This window comes from Pleurodeles waltl, chromosome 3_1 (assembly GCF_031143425.1).
Source record: "Pleurodeles waltl isolate 20211129_DDA chromosome 3_1, aPleWal1.hap1.20221129, whole genome shotgun sequence".
Taxonomy (NCBI): Eukaryota; Metazoa; Chordata; class Amphibia; order Caudata; family Salamandridae; genus Pleurodeles; species Pleurodeles waltl.
Genome location: NC_090440.1, coordinates 1,702,124,110 through 1,702,147,270, shown reverse-complemented (window position 1 = coordinate 1,702,147,270; position 23,161 = coordinate 1,702,124,110). Strand labels below are relative to the sequence as shown.

The 23,161-nt window shown below is 45.8% G+C and overlaps 1 protein-coding gene across 7 annotated transcripts in view; it reads left to right on the top strand.

Annotated features, from left to right (window-relative positions):
- Nucleotides 1-23,161, top strand: part of TRPM8 (transient receptor potential cation channel subfamily M member 8) — a 283,346-nt gene that overhangs the window by 136,129 nt on the left and 124,056 nt on the right. For all 7 annotated transcript variants that reach the window (XR_011201606.1, XM_069225547.1, XM_069225544.1 and 4 more), the window contains one exon: nucleotides 14,674-14,848. Coding sequence is in view for 6 of the 7 variants with exons in the window: in XM_069225547.1 (XP_069081648.1) it covers nucleotides 14,674-14,848 (175 nt within the window). In the remaining variant the exon portion in view is untranslated. The remainder of the gene's footprint in view (nucleotides 1-14,673; nucleotides 14,849-23,161) is intronic.

The window sequence follows — 23,161 nt, the reverse complement described above, 5'->3', positions numbered from 1 at the left end:
GTGATGCCCAATCCCCGTTTTGCGAGTCGGTAACCTAGTTACCGACTCGCAAAACGGGACTGCGAGTCGCAATTAGGAAGGGGTGTTCCCTTTCCTAATTGCGAGTCGCAGCGCGATGCTGTATTGCTTTATGACCGCGAACACAGTTGTAAAGCAATCGCAGTTACCACCAGTGTCACACTGGTGGTAACCCATTCGCAAAAGGCAAGGGGTCCCAGTGGGACCCCTTCCCCTTTGTGAATGGCATGGGAAAACAAATTTCAGAGCAGGCAGTGGTCCTATGGGCCACTGCCTGCTCTGAAAAAATGAAACTAAAACGTTTCATTTTTTCGTTTTGTAATGCATCTCATTTTCCTTTAAGGAAAACGCGCTGCATTACAAAAAAAAAACTGCTTTATTTAAAAGCAGTCACAGACATGGTGGTCTGCTGTCTCCAGCAGGCCACCATCCCTGAGAGTGCTGCGAGTCTCAAGGGGGTCGCAAATTGCGACCCACCTCAGTAATATTAATGAGGTGGGCCTTTGCGACCCCCTTGCGAGTCGCAGATGGTGACAGGGACACCATCCTGCATTCTGAATTGCGAATCGCAAATTGCGAGTCTCTCTGGCTTTACAGATACATTTTATAAAAAATCTATTTTGCAAGAGTTCTCCAACCAGATCCTGATGATGAGATTTCTTGTAGAAATCTGGACTTTCTCTTTCAGTTTTTTTTAACTTTGCAACATTCATGAACTTTATAAAGCTTGTAAAGTTTTGTAAGAAATTTCATAAAGTGTATTCCACAACTTCAAACATGCCAGCCGATACTACAGCTTTATTTCATTTTTCTTGCTTTTTTGATTTAGGGTACATACCGGTCTTGGCAGTGGTCACCTAATGTTCTTCTATAACAGTTTTTGCTTGATCCCCTTTGTTACAAATTCTATATTCCTTCCTCATTGATCGGTTTCACGAATCTTGATTTCTACAGTGCAGTTTTCTGTTTGGCTTTCCTTATATTATGGAGAAAAACCAATATAGCTTTTGTGTCTGCTTTACATTAGTTACCAGGAAGGAGTTTCATGTTATATCCCTAATGTTTATAAAATATATTACATCTTGGACCAAGATATCCCAGATGAAAGGAGGCCACATCATATAGATCCACCTTCTTACACATGGACGGGTAGTTACCATTTTCTCCTTGATTTATCTTAGGATTAATCTTGTAAAGAAAGGAATGCTTGCTCATGCTTGTGCCAGTGCCTGCCTTCGTCTCCTCTGTGGTGTTGCAGTGGATGAAACCAGAGAACCCCTGGCTTCGGGGTCCATATGTACCTTCATCATTTGTGGAATGTCTGTCAGCAAGACCAGGTAGTCCTAAGTAATGGTAGGCTTTAGAAGCCAATGGAGGTTTGAGCTGGGGCTATAGACACAGAGAGGCCTGGCAAGGTCGAGCACAACCATATTATTTCTTGGTCCCCTAATCGCAACTGGAAGTAGTCAGTGCATGTAAGTCAAAATCAAGAGATTGCTTTCAGAACAAATACTTAGCTCATGTTGACACTTAACATGCAAGCTAAAATGAAAGACTTGCACTGCATTCTGAAACAAACTTCAACAATTTTTTTAATATTCAAATGATCAGTGAAAATGCTCCTGCAGGATTTTTTACAAAAATAACCATGATGTGGGGTGATAATCATAATGCTTCACTGTAGTGCATGCATTACTGAAATGCATCTTTCTCTTGTCAATTCTCTCTTTTTTTGAAGTGACTCTTTCTAGGAAATACAATATTTCACAACTTTCTTCAAGGAATCCCTCTTACAGCACTCATCGCCCCTCATCTATTTTTTAGATCACCAGGCCTCTCATCAATCCTTGCCCTTAGCCCTCAGACCTCTTCCATCGCCAACGTTCTTGGCAGTGGGCTTAGATTGGTAGACGTAGTTTATAAACAAAATGTTACATTATGCTAGACCCTAAGGGTGGTACGCTAAAACAGGGGAACACACACTGTGACTAGGAAACTGATCCAGTGGGAACAACAATGACACAGAGCTGCTGACAAGGGGGCATCATCACTCTCAGTGGCACAGTACCCCAGGAGCACCAACACTGATATAGGGACATTGATGGGGGTGCAGTGACAAAGGGCACTGACGCTAAGACACTAACAAGGGCAAACTGACCCAGCAGCACTGGCAAATGGGCACTGTCACCAGGTTACTGATGCAGACAAATAAACATTGACAAAACGGCCTTATTTAGATTTCGGCAAATGGGTAACTCCATCACAATGGTGGCAGATATCCTGTCCGCTGAAATCTAAATCCCATAGGAAAAAATGGGATTTAGATTTCAGCAGACAAGATATCCGTCACTGTTGTGATGGAGTAACCCCTCTGCCAAAATGTAAATCAGGCCCTAGGACACTAATGCTGGGACACTGGCATAGGGGAGTTCCACTGGGATACTGATGGAGGGATACTAGATACGGTGACCAGACGTCCCGCATTTCCTGGGACAGTCCCGGTTTTTAGAGGAGTGTCCCGACGCTTCTCTTAATTTTAAACAAATGTCCCGGCTTTTGGGACAAAGGTCAGATCATTACATAAATGTACCGTTTTTTTAGACAAAGGTCAGATTATCTAGGGAAGCATAAGTTAAAGGTATTCTCTCCTTTAACAGACGCCTACAAAGTATGCAATAATTACATTAATGTATCTGTTACTGTCAGGCAACACAGTCCCCTGTCTGCTCCCAGCAGAGACACCGGAGTGGGGAGCAGAGAGAGGTCGGTGGGAGCGGGTTTGGTGGGTGCAGGGTGGGAGGGCAAGCCATAGCTAATTTTATATGTGTAGTCTTGTAAATGTGTGTGTGTATATATATATATATATATATATATATATATATATATCACACACACACATGTATAGGCACCCATTCACAAAGCTACGCAAAAAAAACCAGGACAGGCCAGATACAAAAGTGGGTGTAAAGTCTTTAGTCCTTCTTTTATGTCTGACCTATCCCGGTTTTTGCTCCTCAAAATCTGGACACCCTAATACTAGATTACAAGGACACTGACATGGAGACAGTGTCATTGGTACAATTGGTACACTGCCACTGGGATACATACACTAGAACACTGACACAAGGTCACAAATATTGATATGGGGATGTTGTCAATGGAAGAGTGGCATTCGAACATTGACATGGGTCACAGATATTTACAATAGGACACTGAGAGATGGGTGGAACACTGACACTGGGACACTGGTACAGGAGCACCAACAATCAAACAGCAACATCAGCACTTAGAATTAACATAGTGACCTAGGTACGTAGGCACTGACACCGGAGCACCAACACTGACATGGATATTGTCTTGGGAACAGTGACACTGAAGCACTGACATGGCGCACAAACATTGATTCTGTGACAATAGCAAGTGTCTGTGGCACTAGGGGATTGAAACATGGATAGTATGACTGTTCCTCTAAGATACTGATGCTCGGGCACAACACTAAGACAGTTATATGACACAGGGTCACTGGCACAAGGGCACTGGCTGTGGGGACACAATACTGACAGAAGGACTCTGAACTGGGGACATGGACCTAGGGTCCTGGCATTGACATTGAACAATACTGAATTATGGGGGTGATTCTGACCGCGGCGGACGGCAGTCGCCGCCCGCCAAGCGGTTCCCGCCGAAAGACCGCTCCGCGGTCAAAAAAATGCCAAAAGTCCGCCCGCCAGCCCAGCGGGAAACACCCTTCCCACGAGGAAGCCGGCTCAGAATGGAGCCGGCGGAGTGGGAAGGTGCGACGGGTGCAGTTGCACCCGTCGCGAATTTCAGTGTCTGCAAAGCAGACACCGAAATTCTTTGTGGGGCCCTCTTACGGGGGCCCCTGCAGGGGCCCCACGACACCCCAACAGGCTGGCGGTGCTTCCTGGGCCATTCTGACCGCGGCGGTAAAGCTGCGGTCAGAAAAGGGGAACCGGCGGTTTCCCGACGGTTTTCCCCTGGCCCAGGGCAGCGCCGCCATGGGGATTCCGACCCCCTTCCCGCCACCCTGTTCCTGGCGGTTGTTACCGCCAGGAACAGGATGGCGGGAACAGGTGTCGTGGGGCCCCTGCACTGCCCATGCCACTGGCATGGGCAGTGCAGGGGCCCCCTAACAGGGCCCCATAATGATTTTCAGTGTCTGCTTTGCAGACACTGAAAATCGCGACGGGTGCCACTGCACCCGTCGCACCCCAGCAACTCCGCCGGCTCCATTCGGAGCCGGCTTCATCGTTGCTGGGTCTTTCCGGCTGGGCCGGCGGGCGGCCTTTTGGCGGTCTCCCGCCGGCCCAGCGGGAAAGTCAGAATGACCGCCGCGGTCATTTGACCGCGGTGCAGTCTTTTGCCGGTCTCCGCCCGGCGGGCGGCACCCGCCGCCCGCCAGGGTCGGAATGACCCCCAAAATGTGTGAGAATGTCACACTGTCCCTGGCTCACTGTGCTTTAAAATGAACCCCCCCCTCCATTAGTTATGACATTGTTAAAGTAGAATAGTTGCCAAAATATAATAATAATAATAATGCTTTTAATATATATACATAAATAGATGTTCTTTAAAAATGCACTATCTTTTGTCCTTATAGAAAAGGGGACAAAAGCACACATGTCCATCTACAAGATGTCTGTCATGCTGTAGTTGTCACTGGGAAGATGACCCCCCTCAAACACCTACTCCTTTCTACAGGTCTGTTTTGAGCACCATCCAAGGCTCTCTCCTCCTTCCCAGAAGATTACAGAGACATCAGCAAACCAAATGCATTCAAGGTGGGGTGATGTTCCTGCCATGTTTCTGGTGGACTGCAGGCTAGGAGGATCCTTTCAAGTCTGGATTGGCAGCCATGATTTGCTGTGAAAGACGCACAGCCCCATTCTCATTTTAACATTCTGTCAGTGCTCACACCTGGCAAGGAGGTCCTTTGGCTTCCCTAATTGAAAGCTGAACCTTTTACAAGTAGCTTGTTGTCTTGGGTTGGATGAACAAGTAGCCTCTATAATGGTGATACAGTTCATGTGTATGTACCAAACCACTGAAGATGTCCTCTATTATCCGTGGGTGAGTGGATTTGCAACATTATGTGAGTGGGTGGCTGGTCTACCGACCCACAGGTGTGAAAATGGAAACTGAGTTGAGAAAAGAAGCAAAGGCTTCCACCTATCTCTGCAGGAGAGTACGGACCAGCTGGCACTCCGAATAGTCAGGGGTAGAGAGCTGAGCTTCTGCGGTTGCAGGTATTTGCTATCCTACCCTGGTAGCCATTGCAGTCCAGGTCCAAGGTATCAAGCAACTCGTTACATTAAGCCCGACTTGTATCTCAAGTTAAAATTAATATAGCTTGTCGCAGTGTGCAGCTTTAGCAAAGCTGCCACTTTGTTGCCTTTAAAACTCCTGTGCCTTCCCGGACACATGCAGCCTGCTCCATAAGACAGCTTTCTGCTCTCCTATAGAGATGTGCTAACTACTCTCATGAAGGAAAACAAAGAGGGATTGTAGACCAGGGAGGTGTCACCTCCCTCTTGCAGGATGCCACTCAGGTGTGAGCCTAAAGGTGAAACCGCCTTTGAAAGGCAGATGTGGAGCACCAAGAGGGAGGGCTGCCCCATTGTTGAGGTAGATAGTCTGGCATGAGAGACAGAGAGGGGAAACCAGTTGCCAAACTACATTCTCAAAGAGCGTGAAGCCCTGAGCTATCCATATCCTGGGAGTGGGCTAGTGATATCTGTACACCAGGAGACGGATCTCGCCAACTTAGGAGTGTGCATAATGGAGCATCGTGGGTAGTCAGATGCCACTCTCCACAGTAAGTGGTCACCAGGTGAGAGAGAACCAGGTAGCCCATTGGCTAAAAACAGCATCTTGCCCTGAGGACACTTTCTGAGCATAAAGGGGGCACCCCTGGCTCTCGGACCTCAGATCTCGACTGACTTGAAAGAAGGACTACTCTGCTTCACTGAGGAGCCAACAAAGAGAGGTTGCACTGCTTAAGGCTGCACGTGCTGCACCTTGTGGCTAGCAAAGAGAGGGACTGTGCCTGCTGTGTCCTGCTCAAAGAAGAGCTGTCTCCCGAGTCAAATCAATCAAACAGATTCTAAGGGCCAGCCGACTGGCCTCCTGTTCACAGCACAGGGGCACAAAAGCTGAAGACGCCTGCTGGGTCAAGTTGGTAACCCAAAGTCTTCAGATCGCTACTACTGCTTCCATGCAGCACCAAGGACCATGACCTGACGCACAGAGTTGCACCCAAGTTGACTGAAGCCAGAAGTGCTGTCATTGAGTTGCTGGTACCCTCAGAGGGCTAGTTATTGACCCAGGAAGGATGGACCTGTGACTGTGACAATGGGTGACTTGTAGTCCACTGGTGACTGGACTTCGGCCAGACTGGAGAAGATTCCATGGGATATCGGTCCTGCAAACAGGACCCCCTCACCATCTTCATAGAATGAGGATTCTTTGCAGGAAGACCCCTGTCAACCGCGTCACATCCACTGCATCCTTAGAGCATCTTCAGGATCCTTCGAGCATCTTCAGCATCCTTCATCCCTTGCATCAGGACTACTCTGTAGAAACCCATTACAACAAAGATAAAGTGCCGGGAACTACTGTAGGACTGCTTCACCTGTATAGGTAACTGTTTATGAGGAGCTGCCTGGTCCCCCTAACTAGCTCCCTCCCAGAGTTGGTCGACCCAAGTACTTCTAACCAACCGTAGTGACACTTGCCTAAGTTTTCCTTGAAAAAGTTTCAAAATGTCCAATTTGTTGATTTTCCTAAGGAATGTTTCTGGTTGAATGCAGTCTATTTTTATAACTTGGTGTCAGATTTCTTGAGTGACGCGTCAATTCCTTCTGCATTTCTTTTGGTGCTGTTTAAATGCTTTACACTTGTTCCTATGTGTAAGCCTTGCTGCTCAGTGCCAGCGCTACCCAGGATTGAACTGAGGGTTTGACAGACAAAACTTAAGGGTGTTGGTAAGTGTATTACATGGTGAAGTTGCACTACTAAACCATATGATACACAGTATTGAACCAGCCAACAAAATATGGACAGTTGCAATGCTGTAGTGCTTTTCATACCTAGGTACATTTGACTCTTACATCACACTTGCACGCCACATACCTGCTCAGTGCCGATTCTGGAATGGCACTTGTGGTTTACATATTGGGGAAAATTTCTTTCTGGTATGACAGTGGTGTTTTATATACATAGAGCATACTTGAGGCAAGTGTTTGTCTGTAGCACCTTTACATTTAAATGTTAGTGAGAGTAGCCCAGATGGGCAATTATCCAGTATAAGATGCCTGTCCTTTTGGTTATCTAGAATTGGGAGGTTCCCAATCCTACATTATTGTGACCATAAGGACCCTATAGGACAACCATAGGCTTGAGGGTATCTTTATGGATGTGTAACGTCATATATGCAGCCATAAGGCAATCATGTCCTTTTAGCTACTGGCATATTCCATTCAAGGCTTGTATATTTTCTTTTTAACATTGTAAAGGTGTGGGTGTAGCCAAGATGCCGACCGTGCTAGTTGCATAAGATCGGAGCTCCCAGTGAGCCTGATAATTATCCTGCAATTTAAGCTCCCCTAAATGGTGTCGCCAGCCACTGGGATCTCCATGGAGCTAAATAGGCCGGTTTCGGCCAGTTGAGAGACAGAAAGAGGAGTAGCGGCTGGGCTGTGCACAAGGGGCCTACTGGGCCGCCAATGAGCCGCAGCCATGAGATGCGGGATGAGCCTGGATCCGGGGGTGGAGACTGGCCAACAAGAAGGTGAGCCCCTGCTGCTGCCCTGAAAGTGGAGCAGAACCTCGGCCTCGGTCCTGTGGTTCTGGAGAGGCGTTCTTATCGGCTGAGCCCTGGCTGAGGGGTGTGGTCGGGGAGACGCTGAGTCTGTTGGACCTGACGGAGAAGGATGGGGAAGTGCGAAGTGGCACCACCGACTATTGGAGCCCCAGGGGAGAGAGATTGATCCCATGGGCAGATGGAGGTGGGGGGACAGAGAATGTGAGCTCCTGGAACATCCCTCCTGACACATTGGACCTCAGTACTGGCCCCTAGCGCTTTGGATTATCCAGGCCTAGCTGAAGGGAGGCTAGACCCATAGGACCCAGTACGGGGAAAATGAGGGGAGACCTACCCCCTCTGAGACAATTAACTTAAAGGTTGTGTGGGCAATACATACAGCGGCGGCCCTGGTAGTGAGAGAAGAATATAGCGCACAGTGGTAAATCCTGGAGGAGTTCGCCTTGCTTTTGCAGCATCCTGACGCATGGCAGGGCTCCCGGGCACGGCGCTCCAGGGGGTTGGAGAAGTGATTCAGTCTGTTAATTACCACCAGTGTGTGTGCCGCACCTTGGGCCCATTCCTGCATGGCAGTAACTCTACATTACCTTATTGCAGATGATAACGCCCTGTGAATGACATTGAAACAGTACTTCGTCACCCTGCCTTGCTCCGGATGGATGTCTACCACGATGGGGAAATCTAAGCCAATCAAACCATCAGCGGCGGGACCAGATGAGGGTCCATACCAAACTCACTTACAGGACTCCTCATTGGAGACACTCCACCATCTTGAAACTACATTGCAGTCCTACTCTGTGTAATGTGACAAAATACTGCAAGCTATCCTAGATACTAAAACCTCTCTTGAGTCTCGGATAGATGCAATTACTACAGAAGTGAATCTACTTCATGCAGATCACTGTAAACTGGTAGACCTTGTGGAAGAAGCAGAATCCACCCTCGCCACGGTGCGACCTACGGTACAGGAGCTCCAATCCTGGCTGCAGCGAATGGAACATGACATGATTGCATTGCAGCAAAGAGCGGAGGACGCGGAAGGGCACTCTAGGCACAATAACATACGCCTATTGGGTTTCCCGGAGCATGCCGAGGGGCCAAGCGTAGAACTTTCCCTCGAAACATGGCTCACAAAGACAGTCTTGGCGGGCAAGCCACCGAAATTCTTTTCCATTGAAAGAGCGCACTCTGTACCAGGTCGCCCTCCGGTGCCTGGAGCACCACCGCAACCCCCAGTCACACGGCTACATAAATACAGAGACCGCTACTTAATCCTGCAGCGATTCCAAACCAAAGGACCCTGGCGCTATGACAATGCTCTGGTTACAGCATACCCGGACTTCACTATGGCAGTGCAAAGGCAACAGAGTTCTTACATCAAAGTGAAACAACGCTTAAAAGAGGCAAACTTTAAATATGCCCTCTTGTTTCCAGCTAAGCTTCGAGTTGTAGACGGCAAAGTAAACCATGTCTTCCATTCCCCAGAGGACGTTTGACCTGGTTACATGCCAAAAATATAGTGAGCACATTATCGGAGACTCAGGAACCCAGAAACTGGCTGACTCCCACACCTAGGACTCGAAAGAGAAGTTCACCCAGAGCCAAACCAACTGGAGACCAGGCAGCCGAGGAGCGGGCGCGGGCAGTCTCAGAGGCCTTTCTCCGCAACACAAACCCTTATGCAGCCCTGCGCACTGAACGACCGACTGAGTCTGGCTCTGACACAAGTGGCTCTCAGTTGCTTAGTACTTTGACTCACAAGGGGCCACAGTTCACTCCGAGATCTGCAGACGACTTATAAGACTGTTCTTCCAGTATACGATACTCACGGCAGAAGACCCCAAAGTGTCTCAACCTCACAGCCATTGATAATATATACAGCCAACGACCCAGCAGCTGTCTTTTGTACTTTAACACAGGCCCACACTGGGCATCTTTAGTCCTTTCTTGGCCTTACCCCGAGAGAACTGTTCCGTAAGGACCTGTTTGCCATAAAGCGCTCTTTTGATATTTGCTGTTTCTCTTTATCAAGGGTGGCATGGTGTCGTTAATCACTCAGGCCTGGGTAATGGAGTTGTTTGTGATGTTTGCTTTATAGTAGTTCATATTACCGTCTGGTGCACAAGACGTTGCCACATGAGAATTGGAAGAACTGTTGAGGGGGGGTCAAAAATACTGAATTGTTTTTGCGTAATGATCCATGGTCCACCTGACAGCAATGTATAATGTTCTTAAGTGGAATGTCACGGGTATAGCAACACCACACCATAGACATAAAATATATGTGTATATCCACCACCGTCATATCCTTTTTGGTTGTATTCAGGAAACTCACATAACCAAAAGTGAACTGGCCAAAGTTTGTAAGCGGTGGGGGGGGTCAAACCTACGGAATGGGCTATTCAGCTTATGCCTGTGGTGTTTTAATTTAAGTGGCACCAGAGGTTCCATTTATGACCAATAGGGTATTGTCGGACCCTGAAGGTAGATATATAATGATGGAAGGTACACTGGACGGCCGTCCTATATATTTGGTCTCCTTATATGCGTCCAACACTGCCCAGGCCGCCTTCCTGGACACCCTAACTCCCGGTAGGCTAATAAGGCCACAGGTCCCTAGGCTATGGGGGGGAAGACTTCAATTGTCTACATAATACAGAGTGGGAGCGATTGTTGCCTCCAATGCCCGGCACAGCAGGACTCTCAATGACTAAACACTTCCAACAATGGACTGAGAGTCTGGACCTACATGATGTTTGGGGATTGGGGCACCCCGATGAAAGGGAATACCCCTACTATGCACCAGGCCACCAGATACACATACGCCTTGACTATATTCTATGTAATTCTGTGAGCTGGCCATTGATACATAGTTCTGAATACCTAGGCAGAGCATTATCGGATCACAACCCACTTAAGGTCACGTTTCAGTGGGAAGGTCAAGACCAGCAAACCCCTCATTGGCGCCTGCAAGTCGAGGTTTTGCAGGACACAGTATACCGCACCACATTGGCCACAGCCATTTCTGCTTACTTTCAGGAAAACTCAGGAACAGGGACATCCAAGGGAGTGGAATGGAAGGCCCTGAAAGTGGTTATGGGGGACATTGTATCTCTACAACATGGGGGACTAGCTCCACACATATGCACAAAGTACTGGAATTAGGGCAACTTTTGCGTTCGTTAGAGATGGAGGCAGTCACTACACCGAGTGCGTATTCGAAACTGGTGGCCCAACGCCACCACTATTGGGAAGAACTCAACAGACTAGACGACCTAGATTGGAAATCCTATGTGGCCCGTCAGCACGCAGACAGTGACAAGCCATGGCGTATACTAGCCTGGCTGCTATAACAGAGACGGCTAAACCCATGACAGGAGCCATACGTGAGCAAACAAGGACTATCCAAAATTCACAGACAGACATTAATGACATTTTCACTAAATACTAAGAACAATTATATACTGCCCCAGAGGCTCTCACTCATTCTGCATTGGCTGACTGGCTTCGCGCAGGGTTTCTTCCCACCCTGTCCCCGGAGCAACATCAGGAGCTGGAGAGCCCCTCCAACAAGAGGAAGTCACTTTGGCAATTCAGCAAATGACGAGGGGTAAAACACCATGCACCAATGGGTTTCCTGTCTAATACTATGTGACCTTTGGGTCCTCCTTAGTCCTTCATCTCCTTGAAGTCTATAATGAGGCACATAAGGGTGGTATTCTGCCTGAATCGCTCACGGAAGCCTTGATCATTGTCCTGCCAAAGCCTGGTAAGGACCCCTTGGAGGTGAGCTCCTATAGGCCGTTGTTAATGCTAAATCTGGATTTTAAGATTTTAAGCAAAATCCTAATGAACAGGTTTCTCCCTACAATGACGACACATATTCACGTTGACCAGAGTGGTTTTGTCCAAGAAGGGCCACACGTTCCAACATCAGACGGCTGTTTCATATTGTGGATGCCCTATCTAAAGAAGAGGGATACCAGTGGCGGCATCATTAGATTTCGAGAAAGCGTTTGACGCGCTACGTTGGGAATATCTGTTACAAACCCTCAGAGCATTCGGTATAGGACCCAATTTTATTAACTGGGTTAAGCTACTATATACAGATCCCATAGCGTGCGTTTGCACAGGCCGTTACATTTCACATTCCTTTCCCATAGGGCGGTGCACCCGACAAGGCTACTCTCTATCCCCGGTCCTGTTTGCAATGACCATGGAACCACTGGCTATAGCACAACGCTCTCGAGGCCAGACTGTGGCATTGCAATAGGGCCCATTTGACACATTGTCTTACTGTATGCTAACGACGTACTTATATACTTACGGGAACACGTTCTCACACTACCTCATTTAAATTACTTACTCTCGCATTTTGGGGAGGTTTCCAGCCTAAAGATAAATTGGGGCAAATCATGTATATTCCCAATGCGGAGGGCGGCAATAGATCATTGTGATCAATTATAGAGAGGATGCCTCCCCTGGACCTTTGATACCTTCTGTTATTTGGGAATCAATGTTTTCCATTCACCCAGGGACTTGGTGGGGGGTAACCATGAGCGGACACTGTCATCCCTATGACAGTCCATGCACTTCTAGATGCGTTTACCTTTGTCCCCCATGGGTAGAACATCGATAATTAAGATGCTGGTGCTCCCGCACCTGTTACATCTTTTTGCTGCTCTTCCAGTTATTCCGCCCAGGTCCTTCTTCAAGTCCTTACTGGGTTTGGAGATTACCCTGGTATGGGGATTGACACATAAGAGAACCTCTTTGATGATTATACAGTGACCTTGCTCAGAGGGCGGTCTGGGAGTTCCGATTTAGAACTTTACTTCGCTGCAGAGCAGTTACAATGGTCCATGCGCTGGCTAGCATACACCGGAGCGGGGAGATGCTCTTGATACGAATTGGTCTGCGAGAGGACAGCCTCCTGCCATGGCTGTTTTCCCTGGATGTGCGGGGCTACAAGCCTGGGCTGCTGCTGTGCACGGCCAAACTCACCCGGACGTGCTACATTAACGCCATTTCCTCATGCACCTGAGCTGCCTTTGGGAGACCTGCCGGTTATGCAGGATATATTGGGCATTCATAACTCTATCTCATGGAGGGAGGCTGGGCTAATGTACTTAGGAGATCTGTATCAAGACAGGGCCCTACTCTCCTTCCAGGACCTTCAGGAGCAATATGGCGTGGGCCTCTTTCTTGCTTACTCAGCCATTAGGGCACGGCTTGTTAACTCATGGCCCCCTGGAAAATCTGAACCTCAGATACTTGCAGGGCCACAGTGTATCCTTACACATTGTTTAGACCGTAGAGCTGTATCGGCCCTACATAAGGCACTTTATCATGGGAAAGGTTGTCCATCGTCCCAGAGCAAGGTACATTGGGAAGACACCCAAAATACAGAGCTCACCACTGCACAATGGGATATGGCCCTCATGCAGGTTAAGAAGGTACCCCGAAACGCACGTCTGAAGTATACACATTTTAATTATGTTCACCAGAAATACCTCAGACCCCACCGGCTCAAAAAATGTTTCCAGAGACATGTCCTTGTTGCTCCAGATGTAATCTTGAACATGCTACTTTCATACACATGATATGGGAATGTCCACCACTGTTGCAGGCTTGGACAGAAGTCCTGACACAGATTTCTGAGATTGTAGAGGTCCATATTTCACCTACCCCACTTGCTTGTCTTCTCAGAATATTATCTCGCATAAAATGCCATTAACACTACTTGAAATTCACTGATCTTGAGACAGTGCTTTACAAGCACCTAATAGCCAGGCACTGGAAGGCACCTCAGCCTCCCAAAATCGATTACTGACTGCGAGTTACTCACAAATGGGTTTTGGCTGAAGCCAAGGCCATGGCTGCTGATTGTCGACAACGTGGTGGTGATGCCGCCGTCACGACATGGGATCTCTATATTATTCGTCTACATAATAAATCGCACCCGCCAGAAGAAGCCTGACATTTTGACATACCGACATGATTGACACTGCTCACATCTTAATGATTATGTATGTACCCCTTGTAGAGGGTTCGCAGAATGACCATTAACATAGGTATGCACATCCCCCAGATAGAAGTACATTTCTTGCCGGGAACATTCCCCTAACCCCGAAGTTCCCCCCTCGGCAAATAGAATCACCTCTCTCTCTCACTTTGTTTTCCTCTCTGTATATCCTACTACATTTATTAGGCAAATGATATATCACAATGCCCAGATGGTTTCTTAAGTTTTATGTTATAATAATGTTGACGTTATGTAATTATCTTTTATTACGAGTTGAGTGTTATTGGCTTATCCTGCAATAATGCCGATATGTAGGGATTAAATATTCCCCTGTATGCAAAAACCCTTGATGATGTACTATGCCTTTACATCGCTTCTATGTGTAAGTTGAAGTGTGATTGTAGACAAAATCCAATAAAGAAATTAAAAAAAAAAAACATTGTAAAGGTACACTTGTAAATCTAAACATCTTAACATGCCAAGTGATATAACTTAAAAATAAACTATATACTGACTGAGAGGGGTCACACAGAGCCTGAATCCATTTCGGACTTATGCTGCTACAAGACCAATAATGCAGAAAAACATAATGGGACAATCCATACAAGACAGAACTACTATTTTAATGATGCCTTTGGATATACATTGGAATTTGTTTATATTGGGCCCATTTGTGGTCATGCATTTGCATACTCTATCTTTGCAATGAAGTCAGAATGGTGGAGGGCTCTCAAGATTTTTGTCAAGATAGATCCAGATACATCTTGACATATTGTCTTTCCTTTAGGGGACCTACGTTGCACATTACGTGATGGATGATGTACAGAAAGACCGGCTATACTGCCTTGATAACAATCATACTCATCAAATACTGGTGGACAACGGCTCGCATGCACACCCCACCATAGAAGCAGAGCTTCGGGCACAGTTGGAAAAATATATTTCAGAGCTAAATGCTCCAGGTTAGTATGGAGTCTGTCACAGATGCACAACGTGGCTGTCATGATACAAGCGAACCTGGATCAATGTGCCACATTAGTTTAATGTTCTATCTACCTCACTGTTAATGTATTGTGGTAACATCAGACTATTTTGTGCTGTTCCTGTTATGGTATTTGTAAGAAAGCCACCTGAACTGTTCAGGGAGAAAGTGGAAAAAGGTTTGTCTGCATCAAAACACTGAATACACCTTTTCTGTGCCCCAAAGAGCAATAGGAAAGAAAACCCTAATGTGCTTTTCTCCCTGGATGTCGATTCATCAAAATGCCAGGGATAGCAAAAGTGAGATCACCTACCGTTTGACCTTAGTGACATCACAGAAGTGGCATAATTTGACCGTTGACTCTGAATCGTCCCAGGATCTGTGGTCACTTGATTGGTAGCATAACATAAAATAACCCCTCGCTATAATGTGAAGGGGAGCCCTGGGTCTCCCAGGTCTCACAGATATTCATTGGGCCTGGGCAGAATGGGGTCCAGCTGAAGGATGGGGTCCCCTCAAGAGCTGGGGGCCTGCTTTACCCCTCTGCATGTTACCCTCATCCCAATGACATGCCCATAATTGACATTGGTGAAGTTTATAAAAACTGTATGATTAATATAACATCGCAACACATACAAGTGTCCATTTTAGATACCATCCAGAGTAGGGTGCTGACATGGTCTTTGAAAGTGATGGGGTGTAATGCTTACCCTGAACTGTTGCGAGTGAGTGAAATGAAGCTGTCAAGCAGGTTCTCCCTAAGAAAAGTGTGAAAAAAGGGGGTCAAATAATGCATTTCAAAGGAAAATTTGCACAAATTGATGGTTAAAAGCCATAGGCTCCAAAGGACAACTCATTAAATATTCATGCCCCCACAGTGTACCAAGCAAATGAAACCTGATGGCCTCCTGTAGTTGAATCCATTTTTTTTTAATGTACTGTGGGTACCTCAATGTGTCAAAAATGAACTTCAATGTGCCAGGGCCAGCGCTTTGTCATGGGTGACCCCATGCCAAAAATGACATGCAATATGCCAATGCTAGTATTTAGCCATTAATAACATCCATTTATCAAGGGTGACTTATCTGTCAAAAAATTACCTCTAGTATATGCCCAGGAAGGCCTATCAGAGTGCAGAATAATGCAGATGAGTCCTTTGTCACACCCACCCTTCCTGTGTTTGTGGCTGTCTAGAGGGAATGCCCAAAGTATAGCTGTCACCTACCCCCGACGTGTATTGTAGACAGGCTGCAAGGCTCAAAGAGCAGTGAGGGCAGAGAATTCCCAATTCTGGCCTATGAGAGAAGTAGACCTCACGTTAGTGAAAAATGACTTTGGGAGTTTTTCACTACCAGGACATGTAAAATGTAAAAGTACATGTCTTGCCTTTTACTTACATGACACCCTTCCCTATGGGCTATCTAGGGCCTATCTTAGGAGTGACTTATACATGATAAAAGGGGAGTTTAAGGCTTAGCAAGATGTTTTCGCTGCCAAGTCAAGGTGGCAGTGAAACAGCACACACAGGCTCTGCAATGACAGGCCTGAGACATATTTATAGGGCTACTTTAGTTGGTTGGCACAAACATTGCTGCAGACCCACCAGTAGCATTTCATTTACAGGCCCTGGGTATATGGTACACCACTTTACAAGAGACTTACAAGTAAATTGAATATGCCAGTTGTGGATATACCAATGTTACCATGTTTAGGGGAGTGCACATACACTTTTGCACTGGTCAGGAGTGTGCAGAGCCCTAAGGCCAACAAAAAGAGACAGACAAAAGTGGAGGGAAAAAGGCAAAAACTTTGGGATAACCCTGCCAAAAGGGCCATTTCCAACACTCTCCATATGTTGCTCATGTTTCTTTAATACATAGATTGGTGAATAATTTGAGGTCGTTTTTTGGGCAGGCAAAGCTTTGAGTTTGCTTTCTTTTGAGTAAAGAGAAATTGAAATGTAATATACTTGATTATTGCTCTGTGCTCTTCCCCTTTCCCTGTGTAGGTGTTGTTGAAAGACTAGGTGAATTCTGTTGACCTTTGAACCTTGCATAATGGTTTCAATCTATCGAGGGGCAAATTGCATTTTTACTTTTTCTGTCAATTATTTTATTGACAAATTTATGAATTGAGAAAAAAAAGGAAATATAGTGACATGCAAGATCAGCTTATAGCTATATAAAGATATAAATGTTGACTGTGAGGCCCATACCAATAACAAACAATACCTGTGTAAAATAATACAATATTTAAGAGACAAAGAGGAGGATGAGCGAATAAGAAAGGGAGAGGAGGGGGAGGAAGGGTTAGTGAGTCCAGTGATGGTAATAAGGAAGAAGCAAAAGTCTAATTGAACTATGGGGATGGAGGACGGACGGGGGCATTTTAAAAAAAGGGGGTCCATGTAAGAAGAAAACTTTCTGCTTTGTCCATTAAATTGTAAATTATATTTTCATATGATGCAGTCTTGTACATCTCTGCAAGCCATTCCTCATGGGACAGCAATTGTGGGGAGCACCAATGTGGATTTTGGCAGCTGTAAGTGCAGTGACGAGTTACGGACGAGTCTGGCGGGTCAATTCAGGAACATCCGATAAGCCATAGAGGAGAAATAGGGGGTTTGAAAGTGGTGAGGGCAAATCCATAGATTCCCAGAACGTAGACTCTACTGCCATCCAGAAGGGGTGTATGATGGGACAGTTCAACAAAATATGGGCAATATCACAGGACGTATAATCTTATCTTCAACAAGCAGAATGGGAGAGCAATCCTGCAACCTGGAGCCACACCGGGGTCCAGGGCCAGCCCTGAAGGATCATAAAAAGGCTGAGTTTGATCCATGTTTCATGGATTCCTCATTCTAGGGCCCCCAAAAGGTCAGCCCATTTTCCTCATCATATTCCACCTGCAGATGAGCCTGACAGATCGTCCTGAGGCTAGCCAATTGCGGCTGGGAGTATAGATTACGAATGAAGAGTTTATATAATCCAGACATCACATCTTTAAACTGACCACAAGTGTTGAGATAAGAAATCATGGGGAACAGGAAATGGTCCAGGGTGGGGGCCCAATTTACTCAGCAGACAATGACGTAATTGTATATATTGCCATTGTTTACTATGCGACAAGCCAAATTCGTCCTGTATAATCTCAAAGGACTTTAGGACACCACCAGAGATCATGTTCATAAGATTCAGAATCCCAACACTGCGCCAAAGACCCCGGTCAAGCATGATCCCTTCTATGGAAATGCCTGCATTGTTCAGATGGGAGCTTTGTCATGTAGATGTGCGTCCACCAAAAAGAGCCTGTGCGCCCACATCCAGGCAGCATACATGGCTCTCTGCATGGGATTGGGGGAGTCAGCAGCAGCGGGCCAGGAATATAGAGGGCCTGTAACCCCAACAATGCCTCCTGGAGTCTGTGCTCAATCATAACTCACAAAGGAGGGTCCTGGACTCGAGGGTACATCTATGCCATTTGTGCCCAATGTAGGGCTAAACAGTAATGTTCCACAGACAGCAAGCCTATTCCCCCTGCTGATCTATGGGCAATAGGCTTCTAAATTGCCAGACGAGGTGTTGCTGAGCCCTAAATGAAGGCCTTAATGGTCTTATCTATCCGTCGGGAAGTAAAGAGGGGTATAAATTGGGGAAGCATGTCTAGCAAGTATGTGATTCAGGGAAAGGAAACCATTTTCACCACCTGAGTCCATCCCCAAAGAGAGAAATTTAGGCGGGACCACTTCGCGAAGTCCATTCTCATTTGTTCCATTAATGGGTCCAGAGTATCCACCACCATGCGTTCCAGGCCCCTATTTACTAGAATGCCCTGATAATAAGGTGGAAATTCTTCCACTGAAATGGGTAAACAGCTATGACAGCGCAGGTGGTGATCCACAATAATGGCAAGGCCGCACTCTTTCGCCAGTTCACATTGTAGCCGGATACCGCCGCAAAGGCATCAATAGTGTCCAACACCAAAGGGATGGAGGAGAATAAGGCTGATAGGCTAAGCAAAGTATCATCTGCATATAGATACAATGTCAAAGGACCTCTGGGTGTTGGGATACCTATTATCCGATATGATTGACGCATGGACACTGCTAAAGATTCCATTGTAAGGAGAAGAAATAGGGGAGTGGGCAACCTTGGCGGGTACCCATATGAACCAGGAAGGGGTCCAATAGAATGTCAACACAATTGACATAGATTTTCTTTATGCACCCACAGGTTCAATGCGTGCCTTCCTTCTTCAACTCGCATGAGTATTGACAGAGGTAGATACTGACAACACACTTATTTGTGGGGATCTGAAATTGGCCTGAGATGCAGTCTTAGACCACACATTTCCAATTGATGTATCAAATAATGTGGCAGAGCCCTCCTAGGAGATCTTGTGAGTGATCATAGCCTCCGCGATGTATGACGTCCTTTGCATCCGACAGACCGGGAATACACATCTTTGTCCCCGGTCCATAGTATACAATTATGGATAGATTTTTTTCTGAAGACCCATCATTTACTTCCTGTTTTCTGCAAGATCTCAATATTAGAGGGCGCATTTTCAGGCCTCTGACCTGTTACCCTGGAGGCTGATTTAGCTTTGTCCCGGCCAATACGCAAGCCCTGGTGCCTCATCTTATCCAGATATAACAAGCCGGCGGACAAGGCACAGCTTAAAGCTCATGTGCACACTTACTGGGAGAATAATAAAGGTTCGGTCGACTGTGCGCTTACACTGTGGGATGCAGCGAAGGCGACCATCAAAGGATAGCTGATAAGAGATTCAGCCCTGTTCAAGAAGCAGAGAGAGGAGCGTCAGAAAAAGAAGCAGATATATCCCACCTCATATGGTCCAGCCTTCCACTCTTACCAGGCTCAGCCTTGAAAAAGAGCACATGGACCTTAATACCCTCTTCACCTCTGAAGCTGAGTATGTGCTACAGAAGTAGAAATACTGGCATTATGAGCTTAAGCTGAGGGAAGTGGATATCGCCATTCCTGCTATTATCACTGACTCATGGGCACTGGTCACCAAACCGCAGGAAATTGCAGTTGCATTTGTATTCTGCTATAAGACCTTCTACTCCCCAGAAATTGTTCAAGAAACAGATCAGATAAACACCTTACTAGAAGGGATTCACTCACCTTGCCTCTCAGAGGATGCAGGCAGTTGCTTCAGGGCGAGATATCCAAAGAGGAAATAGAGCATGCCATCTCATTTCTACCCTATCACAAAGCCCTGAGTGAGGATGGGTTCACGGCAGAGTTCTATTAATGGGACAAGTGGATCTTCTATATGAGGCTTTCACTGAAGCGGATCATTCAGTCTGCTTGGGTATATTGTCTAACTGGCACCGGTCCTACCCAAACCAGGAAAAGATCCTCCCCTTCGTGGAAGCTATCGCCCCATATCTCTGCTCAATAGGGATGTCAAGATATTGGCAAGCATTCTAGCAACTCACCTTAAGAGAGTCCTTCCCTCTCTTATTGATCATTCCCAAGTGGGGTTTGTACCAAGTCATTCATCACGTAATCATTTCTGCATGTTAGCTCATTCGATTTGGTTGGCAGAGGACCTCTCAGAGTTGGATACAGAAAAAGTATTTGACAGGATAGAATGGGACTGTTTGTTTCCCACGCTCCTTGATGAGGACTTCATCTCCAGAGTGAGATGGCTTTATAATTTCCCGTCGGCGCAGGTCGATTGTGGTGACAAATTACATTTTTTAAAACAGGGACCATAGGGGCCAGTACTGCCACATGGCTCATTGTTACCAGGAGGTGTGTGTGGACGGGTACATGTAGTCTTTTCTGCTGGTGTACATTGAGATTGCGTGTGCATTTTGTTTCTGCTGAGTGAGATTGTGTTCAGTAGCATAGTCATAGGTAGGGCTAACAAACACTTTCATGTTTGCGAAATGTCATAGTGGTATTGAAGGAAATAAGCTTATGACTTTCAGCCTGTCCAGGTTTTTGAACCAGCAACATTAGGCTTGTTAGGCTTGTATGCAACACGTACACTAGGTAAAGTGAAACTACAAGTCCCAGCATGCTTTGAGCTGATAATTGCAAAACCAGGACAGGCTTGAAGTAGCCCCAAAGTGCCTAGCCATTTTTTGACATATATGCTATATATCATATATAGCACTTTCATGGAACCCAGAGGAAGGCACGAGCACCAACCTTGGAATGACGAACTGCAGGCCTACGTTCGTCGTGAATAGACCACACCCTTCACATTTTTAGATTTTCTGGTTTTGTTTAATAATGTCCATCTACTTTTCCTTTTGGTTACAGACATGTGATTGATCGTATATAGATTCTCATCGTCGTTTTAGCAAAGAAACTGTAGCCTGCAACATTTGTTACTGTAAGTGTTTCCTCCTGATGGAGGTTTTTTTTTGGTTCTGCCAAGATACCTCAAAGAAAGGGTGTTGTGACAGTGTTGCGTTACATTACATTGTTGAGTTCCTGACTGGAAAGCAGTCAACCCTGTAATACAAGCAGCTGCAAGTTCTACATTGGCTTCTGGGTAGATAAAACGGACTCACTGATGGTTATTTACAGCACAGTCTTGCCTCATCAACATTACATTCAGCAGATTTTATACTGACTCAAAGTCGGAGGTAAAAACAGCAAAAGTTGCCTTGATCACTTGGTCTTTTTCATATTGAGCCAAATCTTCTGTTTTCTGTTCTGTGTTGTGCATCGGCTGTTGGAGACTTGATCTTGACTTGACAGATGTGTGAAAGCTTACCACACGGTGGAACCAAATCCCAGTGCTCCTGCTTCCATTCTAGTCAGAACAGCCAGTTTCTCTAAATGGCAAACAACGGTGCCCTTTTATTTTTAAAAAATGTTGTACTTTTTTTAGGCTTCAAGACTAAGTTGCACTATTGTGATACAACTTTTCTGACAAACTGAAATAAATGAAGCCCTTGGTCTATTTCAAAACTCTGTTAGAAGCCAAGATATTAGAGAGATGTTAGAGCTCTGTGATTTGTGTATTGAATTGTGTTTAGTGCTGAAATGTTTTTACCTGGTTTTATTTATTAATGCTTCTCATTTCAATCCCGTTTTAATTTGTTACGTTGAAACTGTTACTGTCCAGTTGTGATGTAAGACTTGTAAATTCTCCCTCAACGTTCTAAAGCACAGAGAAGGCTCAGTTAAGCATTTTAACAAATATGCAACGCCTGCATTTACTTCAATCTCTGTAAAATGTAAAGTGGTGCCGTGGTTCTTGCCTTCACGCAATTCTCGAATATTGTACACAACAGCAAAGATAGAATACTGCAAGAAACGGGGCTTTAACATATTATTTTATATTATTTTCTAGGTTTGAGCCATCCTAAGCAACAAGTGCAAGCAAATGTGCTCTCCTTGCGAGACACCAATGTGTACAATATGAGGCTTACAGCCTGCCAATTGCTTACTACGCATTGGCTTAATTGTCACTCTTTACTGCTTCCTAACTGGCCAATGTGTGCCTTGGCATCACTTCCTGTTTCTTCTCTGATAATCTTGCTGTGATTCAGGTCCTGTTTTTGTTGTCTGTCTTTTTTTATCACCCTTCTCATCCACCCCTTTCTTGTGTTTCTTATGTAGTTCATGTTCCTTTATTGTTATTTGTATTTCTTTACTGTTTTTCACATTTCCTTATCCTCCAATACCCTCTTGTTGTTCTTCTTTCTTTATCACCCCCACCAGCCCGTTGTTCATGTTTCTTTACTCCCCTGTTCACCCACCCATTGTTTATGTTAATGTATGCTCTCACCTGCCCGTTTTCATCTTGATTTTTTTTTAAAGAGGTTTCTGCCTTCATGCACTTCTCTTAACTCTTACACATTATGTGGCCCCTTGAGGTATCTTTTGCACCAGTGTGTATAAAACAGCTCCGCCAACCGACCTGAGTGTGCAAAGAGTTTGTTTTTAATTTAAAGTGCACTTATTTTAAGCAGTTTGTACCTGTTGATCTCTCCATCTGTACACGCTCTGGCGTTAGTAGTGAACTGAAAGGAAACATCCCTCCCTCTGAAGTTCCACAGTACTGGCTCTTGGCAAACAGAAGCATGCCCGATGATTGCATGCCAGGATACCCACATGTACCTTATTATATATTTGTTAAAGGTATCCCTGGCATGGACAACATTCACCTGCTCTGCCTCAGTAAGAATTAGGGGTGCTGCATGTCCCCAGGACTATATATTACAGTTGTTACCTATTAACAAATCAATGGATTTTGGGATCTACAGTACTGGTTAACTTCAAAAGATTCTGGTGAC